The 16,793-nt window shown below is 36.1% G+C and overlaps 1 protein-coding gene across 1 annotated transcript in view; it reads left to right on the forward strand.

Annotated features, from left to right (window-relative positions):
* The window catches only part of SLC9A3 (solute carrier family 9 member A3), a 52,300-nt gene extending 36,870 nt beyond the window's left edge, over positions 1 to 15,430 (forward strand). The window contains exons 9-16 of the mRNA XM_050708903.1: positions 1,450 to 1,520; positions 3,969 to 4,098; positions 6,678 to 6,793; positions 7,351 to 7,480; positions 7,966 to 8,142; positions 8,715 to 8,790; positions 10,172 to 10,285; positions 14,853 to 15,430. Coding sequence (XP_050564860.1) covers positions 1,450 to 1,520; positions 3,969 to 4,098; positions 6,678 to 6,793; positions 7,351 to 7,480; positions 7,966 to 8,142; positions 8,715 to 8,790; positions 10,172 to 10,285; positions 14,853 to 15,430 — 1,392 coding nt within the window. The remainder of the gene's footprint in view (positions 1 to 1,449; positions 1,521 to 3,968; positions 4,099 to 6,677; positions 6,794 to 7,350; positions 7,481 to 7,965; positions 8,143 to 8,714; positions 8,791 to 10,171; positions 10,286 to 14,852) is intronic.
* The last annotated feature ends 1,363 nt before the right edge of the window (positions 15,431 to 16,793 follow it).

A 16,793-nucleotide genomic window follows, 5' to 3' on the forward strand; every position in this document is an offset into this window, starting at 1 on the left:
TTGTCCAATTTGAATGGTGTGTGTACCTATATTTCTCTAACCTTTGAAAAGATTTTGAAACTTAAGCCCAGGATCTCTTCCAATTCACTTTCACACAGCATTATAAAGTTATATTCAGTAAATGAAAACATAAATTTTCAATACTAATATAGGTTTAAGGCCATAAGACTATAAGACATCTTGCATGACCTTCTTTGATTCATAAACTCTTCAGATTTATAAAGCTATGTCTTTATTAAGCATTTTAACACTTGTAGTATATTAACACTTGTATAAGCTTCTAATCTTGTCTGTTTTGAAGCTGAAGGTTACCTAAAGTGAATCAATAACTTAGTAATGGACAATTTTTTTTATTTTTTTTTTCTGAGGAATTCTTTTAAAAACTATTGAATAACTGTGTTACACTTTTGCTATCCAGCAGAAAAGCTGTTTACAGACTGGGTATTTATCCAGAAATACAATTTTGATATTTAACTACTTGAAAGTCAGGATTCTAACCCCAGGAATATAATTTCTTTGCTTTCATGGGATATACCTTTACATCTCCATGAGTAGAATAGGCTGAACAGTAACATTAATCCTGGCACTTTATTGTGTATACTCATTTACCACCATATTCTAGCACATATTGTCTCAGGAGGTACAGCGCTTCTAGAGCTGTATAAGTTGCAGCCTTTAGAGAGAGGGAGCACTGTCCATTCTCAGAGCATATGAGGGAGGCACATAATTTATAATATCATTTTCACCACTTTCATGTCAGATGTCTTCTGAAACAGTAGTTAGTGTTATATTCAGGAATAATCCATATTACACATTCTAAAACCAGTGTGCTGTAGATTTTGTAGTAAGTCCAGTATTCAGAGTGAAATGTTAACAACTGTATAAAGAAAAAGATCAAATTCTACCTGCAGCTGCCTTGACTTGAATCAAAAGTTATAAACCTCAGGATTGTTATCAGCCATGTGATAAAAAAATCCAGTAAAAAAATCCAGGGATTTTGCCCTGGATGTCAAAAAAATGACTCCTACTCTCATGGAAGTACAGATGTTGAAAAGTCTAAAAAGAAACACTAAGGAAAGTTTTCAGCTGACTTAATCATCAGCACTAATAATAGCTCATTACTTTACAGGGCAGAAGTGGAGATGGTAAAATGAGTTGATAAAGAGGCTTAAAATTCAATGTTAATAAAGTAGAAACTCAAGTACCTTCTTACTAAGACCCTTGAAGTTAAGAGTAGTTAGTGAATTTGCAAAGAACTGATTAGAAAACTCAGGGCCTTTGAAGAAAGGCATATGGTAGTTAGCATTTCTCTAAATGGGGAAAAAAATCTGCTTAGCAGCAATAAAATTATTCTGCATAGCCACCTGTTCTAACCTGACATATATTGAGATTTTTTCTCATTATGCCTTTAATTTTTTTGTGATGCGAATTCCACTTTTACTTTTCTAGGCTTTTGATCACATCCTTTCTGCTATAGAAGACATCTCTGGACAAATAGGACATAATTATCTAAGAGACAAGTAAGCAGTAAATAACTTGTAATGTTTGAAATACTGCTAGAAAATCTCTGTAAAATAGGACTTGTTAAGCCTGTGAATTGAGGGACAGCAAACATGCCAAGCGTAGTTTAAAAGGTTATACACTGAAAACACAGCAGCTAATAAGAAAACACTTTATTTTCATCCCCTAAAACTGGAATCTTTTCTTTCTCTGCTACAAGTTCAGACTAGGTGTATGCAAACGCCTCTCAGTTCACATCTCAGGATGAGATTCTCTCAAGGTTTGAGAACTGGCTATTTGTATAGAATTTAATCTAAAATAATGATATTTTTTTCTCTGTGAATACCCCATTTCATGAGCATTTTCTGTGTTTGGGAAACACTAATAAACTCAAATACTATTGTGTAAGTTCTTTGTTCTATTTTTACAAAGGATGGGTTCAATACCTCTAAAAGGGGTTGCAGAGAGCCCTTGAAATTGATTCATATGATTCATTTAAGCCTACTAGTTTGAAACCAAAAATGAAAATTATGGATCTTTTCCATTCTCCTCTGTTTATCCATCTAGAGAGAAGCAAAATTACTCAGATGAAAGATTCGGATACCATTTTCTTTAAACTACATGTGAAATGTTAGCAGGCTTCCCTAAAATAGATGAATTAATGTGAAAAAAGGTCATTAAATCTGGATATCTTTAACAGCATTATTAAGGGTCAGGCTGTTACTGTCTCCCTGGATTTAGGTCATTTCATAGGTGCAGACACTCAGTTCTGACTCGCTAATATCCTGAACTGACTCAACATCAGTTCCGATTAGTTCCAATCCAAAGTCATACAGTTGTGTTAGCCTTCTGCAGAGCTCTCCCATATGTCTTACTGAGAAGCTGATAGCTTCGGTTTAGCACTATACTCATGCAGGTATAGTGGTATACAGCTTCTAGTTGGGAGCTAGATTGCATTTAGCTATTTGTGAGCTCAGGCAGAATTGCTCACCGTTCTGTACCCAGTTACAGGGAGAGTTGCCTTCATTTCCTTTTTTTTTTTCTTCTTTTTTTTTCTCTAGTTTAATTCTGAAGTAGACTATGTATGTGTATATACACATTTATGCTCATACAAAGTGACAAGGCTTGGATAGTCCAACAGTTTGAGGCAAGCCAAGAAACTCACCATATGATTTATCCCACCATAATACCTACATTTACTCATGTGAGATAATACATATTTATTCTGATCTGTATTCATTTATGCAGTAGAAAATTCTTATTAGACATTCCAAATAGAACATCCTCTTTCTTTTGATAATTTTAGTCTTCAGCTTAGTTTTTGGGAATTAATTTCAGAAGACTACAATGTAGGGGAATGCACCTTCAGGTTTGAACTACTTACTGTCTTGAAGATGGGGCTAAATATTTTTAAAGTGGCAGATTAGTGTCTGACTTCTTATATGGCAGAAAGTAATTTGCTTTAAGTAATGAGGAAGAGTAGCTTAATGTAGGTTCTCAGTTGAGTGTGTGGTAATCTATTTTGAATGTGACCATGTTAAGTCTCCTTCTTTTGGACTACATGTACATGAAAACACTACTTCCTCAAAGAAGTGACAATCCACGGCATTTTCACCGATTTAACAGCCTGATGTAGATACTGATTTTCAGATCTTCTGATGAATAATTATCAATTCTGTGAACATAATGTTCAACAAAGATATTTTAACTATCAGAATAAAAAGATATAATCTCAAAATTGCCATTGGGCAAGATGGACGGAATCACTTTGGATAGTGGTTGGTCTCCAAAGTTGCCTCACGCACGTTAGAGAAAATCTCAAGGAAGGTTGAAGAAAATCTCAAAAACAGCCTTAATTTTCTGGAGCTCAAATATGAAATGGCAGATGCCATACTATCAGACAATCTTGGAAGTGTAAATCACAGAAAATACACATCACTTTTATCCCCCAGACTACCAAATGGCATGAATAAGGCCTTCTGCCAGTGCTTTGTGAAGGGCACTGCTATGAGCTGCCTTCCTAGGTTGGTTGTCCTACAATACAGTTGGGGAAAAAGCAGATTCCTTTCTAAAGGAGGAAACAAACTTAAACTTTTAGAATGAAGCTATTAAGTATAGAAGTAAATAATCAGAAGTAGAAAATAATTTAACGTGATCTCCCTGAGTAAAAAATGTCCTAGTGACTCTGAAATGGGACACTGCAATTATAGCACTATTGCTGCTGTAGTATAATTGGGTAAGTAAACCTATTAAATGTTTTGTGACAGCGGCATAACTCTGTAACAGGGTTTTCCTTAACTTTCTTTAGCTGCTATTTCAAAACCTTCAAAACGAAATCACTCACTTGCTATGCTCACTATTTTCTAAAATTGCTTAGCTCATAAAAAAAAAATAATTTATGCTAAACTAAAAATGCTGTGATTCTAAAATTGCTTGTTGCCATTAACATGGTTTGTTTAAATTATTAGGTGGTCCAATTTTGATAGGAAATTCCTCAGTAAAGTACTGATGAGAAGGTCTGCTCAAAAATCAAGAGACCGAATCCTTAATGTTTTCCATGAACTCAACTTGAAGGACGCGATTAGCTATGTGGCTGAGGTACTTTTTCACACATTATAGCTTCATATTTCTTCCTTGCCTTGCCTTCCCTTTCCCTCTCCTCTCCTCTCCTCTCCTCTCCTCTCCTCTCCTCTCCTCTCCTCTCCTCTCCTCTCCTCTCCTCTCCTCTCCTCTCCTCTCCTCTCCTCTCCTCTTTTTTTTAAAATTTTTTTTGAAATTTACAATGTACCCTAAAGTTGATACATTTCAGGAGATATCTAAAAGAAATCCATTTTGATTTCTGCTTTTTTTTTTCTTCTCTGCTTTTTGTTTGTTTGTTTGTTAATCAAAATGGAATTAAGGATTTTGAGTCTCAATACCATCTGTTTGGGTGGCTGTAGTTCTCAGTATCAGCCTGATCCCCCAGTATGAGTATACTGTATATATGTCCCTGTACTTTTCTGTTGGATTTTACTAAAGAACTTTCTAACTATAATCATTGTATCAAAAAGCACTGCAATTGCAAAGGGATCAGGCAAAGTACTGTCTTTCTAAATGTGTCAACAGAATCTGGCTTCTGCAGAACAGTGGTTTTATGTGATGACAAATCTGATTTGAAGAAGCTCACTTCCACATGATGTGAATATTTGACCTTAGTGGTGAATTGCTATAATCTCATTCTGCCAGATCACAGTAATTAAAAAAAAAAAAAAAAAAAAAGAGAGAGAGAGTGAGAGATGGGTAACTGTATTTCAGTGGAATCATAACACCCACACTTCAAAAATTAGGGTTAGAATAATAGAAAATAAAACCACAGAAATTTATGACTTGCAGCAGGAATAATTTTAGAAGTTACAAAATGGAAGAAGGTTACTGCCCTTCTGCTGGAATACTGTTCCCAGACCAGAGCAATATTAGTGGATTGTATATGAATTCCTAATCTTCTTCAGTATGAAATTGGCCAGCTTAGTTCAAATCACCATAAATATGCAGCATTCACACAGTGCCAGAGGACAGTTTTAAAAAGGAGTATTTTAAACAGCGATCTTCAAAGTGATAATCTCTCTGTGCCCTTAATCGCCAAGTGAACTCCTTTTTACAGCTAGATGATACAACACTTAGTTTCATTATTTAGGATAAATACTATTACTCCCACTACTGATAATAATGTCATTTTTTTGGAAAATGTACTGCATCGAGGCAGACTTCTTCCAGTAAAATATGGAATTTCAAAGATTGAATTCACAAAATAAAATCAAGTTCAGAAATTATTTTAGTGTGAAAATTGGGGAGTGGTTCACAAGATAAACAAATACTTCAGTTTCAGATTTTGTAAATTATCCATAAAGTTTTCAGACTGCTTGAGATCAACAACTAATATTCTTTCTCATGATGTTTTCTGGGTCACACCTCCAATAAGTAAAGTTAGATAATGAATGTGATGTTGATGAACATGATGAGCATGACACTCATGTTCAGATTCACTGCTGAATCTGTTTAGTAGATTCATTACAATAATTTTATCTTTAACTTGAGCAAATGGCTGTAATGATCACTAAGCCATGCAGTTTTATCCCCAGAATTTTTCCAAAAATGTCTTGAATCTCATACAGTAGTGCCAGATTAAGTTAGATTAGTCATTTTTTGGAAGAGTGACCTTTTCCAGTGTACATTAGCATAGCACATAAAACAAGAGTAGAGATTTGCCTCTCCCAGATATCCATTGTCTTCTCAGCTGCAAGAAACTCAGGATTTCATAAACTATTTTTATAAATTTGTCTTTCTCTAACTCTGCTGTTATGCTGCATCTGTTCAATAAATAACAGCTCGAGTGAGTTCAGTCTGAACCTAAATAAATTCCTTACAACTGGGAGGGGAGATCCTAATCCAGGAAATGTGAAAATAATCCACAGCAAATGAATAGGAGCAATTTATAAGTATAGAATCATCAAATCATTTAGGTTGGGAAAGACCTCTAAGATCATCTAGTCCAGCTTTTAACCTAACAAATATAGTATATAATATAATATTTTTCTTACCACTACCACTTTTTAGAGACACAGTATAGGATTCTGAAAATAGCTCCTCTGCATTTCCCTCAAGGTGCCAAAGAACAAATAGCATATTCTTATAAGTGGGTACACTTCCAGAAGCTTACTTTGGTCAGTTTATGCATGCAACTTTAAAAACAAACCTATTTAATTATTAGGCCATACTCTAATGAGTGTGGCATCTGACTCAGATAAGATTAGTTTTCACTCTAAGTTCTTTCCATCCAGATCATCTCTGAGATGACTGCAAACAGCAAAAAGTCTTAGGACATTTTGTTCTGGTAGCAAATCATTATTGCATAGTATACAATAAAACATATAAAAGATAAATAAGGATTTAGATAAAGGCAATAAACAACACTTTTTCATAAGGACACATAAGGCTTATCACACAAATGTGATTCCAAAATATATTTTTAACATGAAACATTTCATGGAAATATCAGCATGATTTGTACAGATTCTTGCTGCAGACAGCGGTAGTTATGCTATTTGCATATGGCAGCCTGAAATGATCTGCATTTTCTGGTTCATATTCTGCTCTAGATGTTTACAGCCATAATATGTCTTATTTCTTTCTGTGGCCAGGGAGAACGTAGAGGTTCCTTGGCATTTATACGTTCTCCAAGTACAGACAACATGGTGAATGTGGATTTCAGCACCCCACGCCCAAGTACTGTGGAAAGCTCTGTGTCTTATTTACTGTAAGTAACTTGGACTGATTGTTTTTGTCTTCTGTTTGTTTTGCTATGTGTGAGGAAATGCAAGAAAAAAAAAGAAAAAAGAAAAAAAAAGAAAGTTACAAAATTTGTAAAATGTCAGTTACAGGGGCTTCATTCACTATTTTTTTGAACTTTAATTAATCTTTCCCTCACACATAACATGGGCTATAGAATGCTGCTATATGGTTGCATTTGGCAAACAAATTTTGCAGTAAAGGTTGGAAGATGAAGCAGACGACCACATTACAGTTGTTTCATGTGCTTTTTGTTCATCAGTTGCTATAGATGTGGCTAGATGTCATTTCTGTGTCTACTCCAGAAAAAGTCAGGAGAGAGCCAAGGAAAAAAATTGCTGCTTCATTAACTCATGAGTCTTTCACAGAACAGCCCTTCTTTCATGTAAATGGAGAAATAAATGCTACACCCACTTGAAAGACAAAAATCAATAGTCTTCTCAATTTTCTCATTAGGTATTTTCATGTAGCCAATTTTTACTTCATCTTTTAAAAGTGTTGTTTGTATTTTGTATTCTCGTTCAGGAGAGAAAAGGCTGGACCGGTTTGCCTCGACATGCAAGCTTTAGAGCAAAGGAGGAAAAGTATTCGGGACACAGAAGATACAGTTGCTCACCACACCCTACAACAGTACCTGTATAAACCTAGGCAGGAGGTGAGAGTAAAAGAGGTTGAGAGCAGAAGGTTGGAAGCAAAACTGAGAAGGAAAGAACCCATCCCCAAAATCCATCCTTGAGGGAGATAGGCTCTTTGTCTATATTCTTTCTCACTTATGAACAGCCTTCTTTCACAGAGCTAGTGCCTTTGATTTCACTGGGGCTAGTGGAATGCAGAACTACATCCAATATAGGTTCAGATTAACTGGGGCGTACCAACTGAAGTTTCAGACACTTATAGGGAGAGGTTTATTTGGAATAACTGTCACTCTTTCTTAGGTATACTTAAAATTTGCAGATTTATACCTGTTTCATGGTCAAGAGAGAGAAAGAAAAATAGGATTTTCATTAATGCCTTTAAATTAGCCTTTGGTTCATTCTTTTTTAAAGAGTTGTTTTCGTTGCATGACACTGCATGCGTTGATTCAGGGCTTCCAGCTGTATTTCTAAACAAATGAATGTTGTCTTCCTTTCCTGGTAACAGCACAAACACCTGTACAGTCGACATGAGATCATGCACAGTGAAGATGAGAAACAAGACAAGGAAATTTTCCATAGGACGATGAGGAAGCGCTTAGAATCTTTCAAGAGTACCAAGCTAGGAATAAACCATTCCAAGAAGCTGAATAAAATCCACAAGCGAGACCGGGGCCAAAAAAGGGTAAAATACTTGTATAAGGACCCAGATGTAGCCACCTATTACACAAAGTAAGGAGAGGGCAGGGAGGACTCTGAAGGGTCCTATGTCCTGCATTTATCTCTACACTATAGAACTTCATGAACTTAAAGGGCCTAAGCAAGAAGAGATTGAACTATGAGATGACTCAAGGGGCATCTTCTCACACGCTGCTTTTCTCTATGCTTTGGGACCCTTCTTCTGGGTGAGATTTTTGATCACTTGAAAAACAGCAGATCTTGAGCCATGCTAGAACACTATGGGGAGGTTTTGCAGGGTAGACGTAGCAGGGTAGCACCATAGCAAAGAGCTTTCCATAAAATTTGCACGAAATTAAGAGGGAACTTTCAGCACATGAGAGACAAAGTTCCTTTCTTTTCCTGTAGTTAGTAGGAGTATAAAGGCAAAAACTGATGACAACCATATTGAATCTCAAGAAAAGATTAAAACAGATTTCAGGGTTATACTGCTCAATTGCGATTTGAAAAGACATTACTGCATTTGCTCTCTGATGGTGGTAGCATTTTTCTTGATTTAGTTTGTTTGTTTTCTTTTAGCGAAACAGCAATGTCATCCCAAATGGAAAAATACCTCCAGAAATTTCAGTACAAGATTTTACATTAAAGGAAAAAGGTAAAAAGACCAGTGTCCTTAACTGCATTTTACCAGCTACATTGTCTGTAAAGCATCACTGGAAAAAATCAATGTTGAAGCTATTAAAGAGGAACTCCTAGTTATAACTCAGAGTGGAGATCTGGTCCATGCTTAAATGCAGTGTCTGGGTAATTTAGAAGTTGTTTTTCTAGGCTGCTGGATGACAAACCAAATTTGAATTGGCATTCTTACTCATATTTTTAAAATATCATGTTTATATTTTGAAAACAAGATAACACACTGGTTACAACATAGATATCTTCCATCTTCCTTTTGAATAAGCTGTAAAGAGCAAGTTTTGCTATATATATATTTTTTAATCACAGCAGGATATGTCTGCCTGAGACACCATGCCATACAAAATTCAGTCAAAATGACAATCTCATTTGAGTTAAGGTCCATTTATTTAAAAGGGTCTGAATCAGAGTTGAAGATGAGCTGAAGTTAGAACTCGAGGAGAGAATGTAGCTTTGAAAGGAACACAAGCTAATTTGAGCACTGCATCACCTTTCATACATCAACCTAATACATGGACCAGCCTGGAAGTGTAATCTGAAGCTGAGCGGTTGAGGGATCATCCCTAGCAAAAGCAGGAAATAAAAACCAACGATCAAACAGATCTGACTTTTTGGTTTTGTGTATAAGGCCCCAAAATCTTTGATCTTGTGCTTTAGCCATTTGTTTTGACTGGCAGGGACAATACAAGCTGGGTAGGTCGTTCAGTGCTGTCTTGTTGAAGAACACAGTTCGTATAAGTCATCCTCTACTAGGAAAAAACAAAACAAAACAAAACAAAACTTATTTGGAGGACACTCTTAACAAGTGGTTTATTTAGCAGCTTTTGTGAAATTGATTTGATGGCAGTAGAATCAGTGATAACTTCACCAGCTTCGAAATCAGTCATAATACTAATGCTGACTTCAGTCTAATGATGAAAATGCAGTGACAGGTCTTTTTAAGGGAACATGTTTATCAACATGTGAGCACTGAAGGCACAAAACAGCAGCAGTGGTGGTCGCATGTCAAAGATTTGTTTCCTTCAGTCCCAGAAAAGAAGACAATTCTATTAGTCAAGAGTTTATCCAGAATGTGAAATCTCTATCATAGCACTGGATAACAATGCAAAGCTGAAACCTTTGTTGGGTTCCTTGAAGTAACTGGTACCTAAGCTGCAGACTGCATCTACATGTACATACTCATTTCAATGCTACAACTGTTAATTAATTTTTGCCCTTGTCTAGATCCTTGTTAAAGATATATCTTTGCTACATGTACCAGCATCATATTGTACTTTTCTGTCAGAACTGACACAAATCTTTAATCAACTGAACTTTTTAAAATTTATTTATTTTTATTCCAGATTTGGAGTTTTCTGAAGCAGAAGAAAATAATGATTATGAAACTTTGCATCTAGGCAAAGGAGTTGATTTTCTGGCTGATGTGACCAAGCAAAATTTTGCAGAAAATTCTACTGGTAAAAATATTAATTACATGAAGATTTTTTTCCTCAAATGTAAAAAAAAAAAAAAAAAATCATTACTAGAAATGTTGTTGCTTTAGCTTTTTTGTTGTTGTTTTGATTTGATCTGTTTTCTTCGAATTGATATTAATGGTAAAAGATAACATATTTTGGTTATATGAAATTATGAAGAGTATCAAATTTACTACTAATAATACTGACAGAAGTTGTGAAAATGACTGCCTAACCCAGACCTAAAACTACTAATTATCTCCAGCAACATAAAATGTTATCTTAGAGTTATCCTACCTCACAGTCAATACCAGTAGTTTGGAGTTGATTTCTACCTGCATTTAAAGTACATAACTGTGATTCATTTCATGCTTCTTCTTTCATGCAGGATTTCTTTCAGAACTGGCATCTCCTTCAGTTCCTCACAGGTTCACAGAAGTCTCTGAAAACGGCAGATTTACAATTTTTTCTAGAGCATTTCTGATGATTTCCTGTCCTGAATCATAGAATCATAGACTCATAGAATGGTTTGAGTTGGAAGGGACCTTAAAGATCACCTCATTCCAAACCCCTGCCATGGGCAGGGACACCTTCCACTAGACCAGGTTGCTCAAAGCCCCATCCACCCTGACCTTGAACACTGCCAGGGATGGGGCATCCACAGCTTCTCTGGGCAACCTGTTCCAGTGCCTTACCACCCTCTAAGTAGAGAGTTTCTTCCTTATATCTAGTCTAAATCTACCCTCTTTTAGTTTAAAGCCATTACCCCTTGTCCTATCACTACAGTCCCTGACAAAGAGTCCATCCGCAGCTTTCCTTTTAAATGTTAAAGGTCTCCTGGTCTCCCTGGAACCTTCTCTTCTCCAGGCTTAACAACCCCAACTTCCTCAGCCTGTCTTCATAGGAGAGGAGCTGCAGCCCCTTTATTATCTTTGTGGTCCTCCTCTGGACTTGTTCTAATATTTCCATGTCCTTCTTGTGCCGAGGACCCCAGGGAAAGGCTCCGAAATATCAGATTGAATGTATACCAGAGATTATATGATGTGATTTGTAAGGCTTTAACATTTAGTATGTTTTTAGCACTTTTGTGTCTGAATTCTCAGCATATGTAACATCATGCATACAGTGAAGAAAAATTCCTGTGTCTGTACTCTTTTGACAGTCACGCTGATATAACCTTTTACCTACACCATTACAAATTTCATATTTGAGTATGTGTAAAGACATCCAGAAATCAATCCAGAAATAAGTGGGTAGCAAGTTTTAGACCTAGACTGGTTTTTACAATTTCTTTTTCTGTTTAAACACTACAAATTTGGTATCTATATTAAAAGGTTCCCTTTACATACTTCTGTGGCCTGCTTCAGTGCCCTCATACACACCTTGTTCCTTTACAGAGTTGGGCAGTTCGTGTTTTTTCATTTTTTCCCATCTTTTGCTTCTTTTTGTGGATTCAATTTGAATTTTTCTGCAGTTATTTCAAGGTTTGCTTTATTTTGTTCAGGGGATGGGTTGGTTTGTTCTTTTAGTGATTTTATTCCTTAACTTTAGATATTCTAACCATAACTGCATGTTGTATCCAGTTTTTCTCTGTAAAAGAAATCCAAAATGACTAGCAATAACCAAGCCATAAAGGGCAAACTATGTGTGTATAATGGTATATTTGCCTATTTCTCTTCTTCTTCTTTTACAAAGCATTTTGTTGTATTACCAAGAAATTATTTTGATTAATTGTATTTGTCACTTGTGAACTTGATTTTAGGCATTGATAACCCAGTATTTTCAGCTGATGATGATCAGAGCATCTACATGAAGTTCTCACCATGGTTGTCTAGTGAAGATACTGTGGTACCATCACAAAGGGCCCGAGTGCAGATCCCATATTCTCCAAACAACTTCAGACGGCTCACTCCATTCCGCCTCAGCAATAAATCAATAGATTCCTTCCTGCTAGCAGATGGCCCAGAGGATCGACCCAGATCTTTTCTCCCAGAATCAACACATATGTAATATCTCAAAAGAGATTATCACCTTTATTTTTAATCAGTCCTCCTATCAATCCTGACTACTGACAAGAAGTTTACTTTTCTGATTTTTCTTTTCTCAGAGCGTCTCTTTCCTTCCTGACTTTTTTCTACAACTAAACATCTTCCATTTTCCTTCTGTTTGAATAATAGAGCATCTTTCTATTTTTCTTCTACAGAAAAGCTACCCAGCTATTAGGGGTCAAGTGCCTTGCTATTTTTACAGAAGATAAGGGTCTTGCTCTTTGTTTTGTCTTGAAATTTTTAAATGCTAAGTAAAAGGTATTCCAAACACCAGAATGTTTTTGTATCCATTTTCAAGAGGCTCCACATTTCTTGGTTAGTCAGTTCTAGATGATAAAATTAATGCCCGAATTCCCTAACGTGGGGTTATTCTAATTCAAACCACTCAAAACTCATTGTTCTTTCAAGAGACATGGTAAGGGCTGTCTTCAGGTATAAGCAAGACAGGCTGAAGTGCCATAAAAGCAATCCAGCTGCTGATGCCAAAGCACAAGTTTTGCCTGTCCACATCTCTCATCTTTTGCCTAAGAGGTCAAATGAGCCATTTAAAACATCAGATTCTATTGTATTCCTGTGTACATTAGGAACAACAATGCTAGACCAGCAATGAGCTGATCTGATTCTCTTGTTCTTAGCATGATTAGAATATGATTTTTGACTCTATTGCTAAGAAGTCTTGAGTCAGTTTTGAACACTTGACCAGTTGTAGTGCCCAACCAGTGCAAATGGTCTCATCGCTACAAGTATCCAATGACACTGCTAATGTACTTATTTTCTTTACAATAGAAAACATCAGTTTCCCCTACATGGGTGGAGACTATTACACAGCAGCCAGACTGTGAAGAAGCAGAATTCCAGTTTGGGTTAGAGCTTTAATCTTAAACTGTGAATTTGTCTTAATCCACATCTTATTCTGAAAACAGAAAAATGCTTGGCTTTTTTGATTCAGTAAATAACTTGTTGACTAATATCTTAGAAAAATAAAGTGACTCTGGGTTTAGATTAATATCCTACTTGCCCTTTAATTCTTGCTCCATGAAAATTTTCCACACCATAAAATGTGGCCTTCATTCCTATAATCAACACAGTCAATGCTGTAAATGAGGTGGGTCAGGTCACAGTTCAGCCATCATAATTGAATAGAACACAGGGCAATGGGGGGTTTATGCAATGAAATGAGATAGTCAATTTAATCATGAATTGGCTTTTGTGGAATCCACAATCACAAATGTATAACCTAGTGTCCTCTGTGCATCAACAAATAAAGGAATGTGGCAAGTTGAAGGTACTTAGATGATGAAAGTTTGTACAAAGATTTCAGGGTAAGAGTGAATGGTGCATAATTTTGATTTCAGAAGAAATTCATAATCTTTGGAAAAGAAATAGAAAAGGAAGTGTTCATTTTTTCTTCTGTTCTGGCTTCTATCTTGCAAAAGATGTGCTAGTTGAAGCATAATTTCAGAAAGCACATCTCTTTACTGGAGTGGCCTGTAGGTCTGAATTGGTTCTAATGCTCGATTCCTTATGAACGCATCTTTGCTTGTTTTCTAAACGATGTTTTAAAATAAATGCTAGGTTAATTAAAGAACTGTGAATTACCTATATCCTGATTAAAAACTGGAACAATGAGCAGCATTCTGAAAGGAAAACTTCTCCCTGACACTTATTCACACTGAAATTCTCCTCGCTTTTTTTTTTTTTCATTTAGAAGTTAGTCATAAAATATTAGTATGTTACTTTCTGAACATTTCCTTGCTAACCTTTGTTCTTTTCCTCCATTCTATCGCCTTAATTATAAGAGACTTTATTATTCAGAGCTGCTATGTACAAGTTCTTGTGCAGGCATATATATTCTTGTGCTTTGATATATCAAAATCACTTCTTCGGAAGTGTTTTGGGAAGTTAGATTTCCTGAGCTAATAACCTGAGACCTCAATTGCTCTCAGAAACAGTACTCTCAATTATCTACTTAATGAAATTCTCCTATTAGGAGAATTAAATTGAAATTTCAATTAATAGTTTTTAAAAAACAATGTACATTGGAAACAAAATGTGGAAATATGAGAATTTGCTACATAGTTAACGTGTAAAGAAAACAGGTCATTTTCAAGAAGAAATTGTTTCTCTGGTGAAATGCTTTTCTTTGAAAAAGCACAATTTCTTTCAAAAGTTTCTGAAAGATTTCCTTGCTGAGCATTAGGACTAAATGGCTCAAGATAAAGATGTACCTTAATGACCAGACGATGGCTCCATTTCCTAAGCATTTGAAGCAGACAGCTTTCATCACACTGAACTCAGTTTTGCCTGATTCTCAGCAAGGACAGAAAGTGTAATATACTCACTTGAGGTTGTCCAGGACAGAAGCTGGGACAGGGTACAATTCCCCACCTCAAAAACTATCTTAAACCACACACTTTAATAAGACTTTTGTAAGAATAGCCAAAACCAAAGCCCAATAGCCAGCACAGTAATATAGAAAGTGTATATGTACAGTTTAATGTATATTTAATTGTATTCTCTAGGTGATATGGACCATGATGTTGAAATGACAGAATACTCCTCTTCAGATGACAAATTGCCTTCTTATGTATCTGACCAACTAAACCAAAACCAAAGCGTTTCAGAGACTCCCCACCACTTCTTTCCATCCTGTCTTCAAATGCCTTGGACACATAACTATTATTCCTTGGAAAACAGAGGGAATATATCTCTTTCTACTGTCTCTGAGTATATAGGTTCTTGTGACCCAAGCATACCTGATCTCTTCTGGGAAGCAGGTACAGATTCAAATAACAAAGAGACAGTAAACTCAGGTTATGGTTCTGAAGTTAGCTATAAATCAGAGAATTCACAAGAAGAGAATTCTCTGCTTATACCTGAAGGGCTGGAAGACTCTTACATGAAGGAGCCCCAAGAGAAGAAAATTTTGCTTGATGTACAAGGAAATTACAGATCTGCAGCAGCCAGGCGTGTACAAAGTCGACGTTCTTTTCACAGGCCAAAACCTCTGCAACACCCTAAGCTTCAGAAACTAGCATCTCTTCCAACATCTTGCCATGTCCCTCCACATTCTTTGGAACAAGAGGAAACACAGCTGTGAGCCAGGGTTTATCTGAAAGGAGGAGATGAGAGAGAATAAGTTGAATAAAGGGCTTCTGTAAAAATAGAGGGCAACCTATTGGTTGGTTCAAGGGGCCTAGAATGGTTGCCATAGAATGGTTTCAGATGGAAAGGAAGTGGCATCCCACGATACCAGAAACACTGGAGCTTTGCTGCTGCATTTACATTTTTAAGTCCTCGTTCATATTGAAAGGGTGTGTAAAGAAGGGAAAATATGCCTCATTATTTTTCACGTAGACTGTTACAAAAAACAATATTTTTGGAGGGCTAAAGCAAGAAGCTTTTCAAATGGTAATTATTTTTTTAACATAGAAATAGTTTATTATGCCATATATTCCCAGTAAATACATTTATTAATGAAATAGGCTGCATTTGTTGCTTCAGTAATGGAATTCAGTATTTATGATATATGAAATTAATGTAGGAGAAAACAATGGCTAGCCTCTTGCCTGCTAAGTCTACTCTGACTGAATGGATCAGTGCCTTTTATAAGTGGAATCTAAAGAAAAAATATTTTACTGCTCTTGAATATTTGTGTTACTGAGTAGTTGCGTGATATAGACTCTGGTGGAAATCTTTGCAGGGAGGGGGAAGCCCTGGCATCTTGATATTCAGTCAAGGCCTCCAGGATGGCCATTTCCGTCATTTACCATCATTTCCTGTACTCAGTAACATTGGACTGAAAGAACATCCAGAAATTGTTCAGAGTTTTAGCTTGTGTGGTCACAAGCAACTCATTTCACATTCTTAATTAAGCTGCTTTTTCTAAAATAGCCTCACTCAGATGGAATTTTGAATATTTTTCATTTGTCCTGGTGCTTTGGAAGACAACTTCCAAACACACTGTTAGATTATTTTGTTAATTTATGTATGAGCCACTTACTATAACTGATTGGGATAATGGCCTCTCAGATGCTATTTTTTGTTTTGCCATGAGGGTTAGTGCCATGATGACTCAGGATGTTTGTGTTTTAAAGTACTGTACAGAGGTAGTTTGGCTACTGTGTATGTATACGTCTGTGTTAGGAACTTTTTTTTCCTTCCACATTTCTGTTAAATGATAGTAGTTAAGATTGCACTAGAATCCTAGTGTGTATGAATCTGACTTTAAATTGCTTTGAAGCCAGCTGGAGACTTCAGTGAAAGTCAACTCAGATGAAGACTCAATAAAAATTAAAACTCTGAGACTTGTCATGTATGTATAATGATACATGCCATCCTGCTTCTGGCAAAGGCCTTTGGCCTATCTGTACTTCACCCTGATTGACTGCAGTACTGAAACTTTGGTTTGAAATGTTCAGTGGTATAAGTTGCAAAGTTTCTGTGACATCGACAGGAGACGG

The sequence above is a fragment of the Cygnus atratus genome, chromosome 2, assembly GCF_013377495.2.
Source record: "Cygnus atratus isolate AKBS03 ecotype Queensland, Australia chromosome 2, CAtr_DNAZoo_HiC_assembly, whole genome shotgun sequence".
Lineage (NCBI taxonomy): Eukaryota > Metazoa > Chordata > Aves > Anseriformes > Anatidae > Cygnus > Cygnus atratus.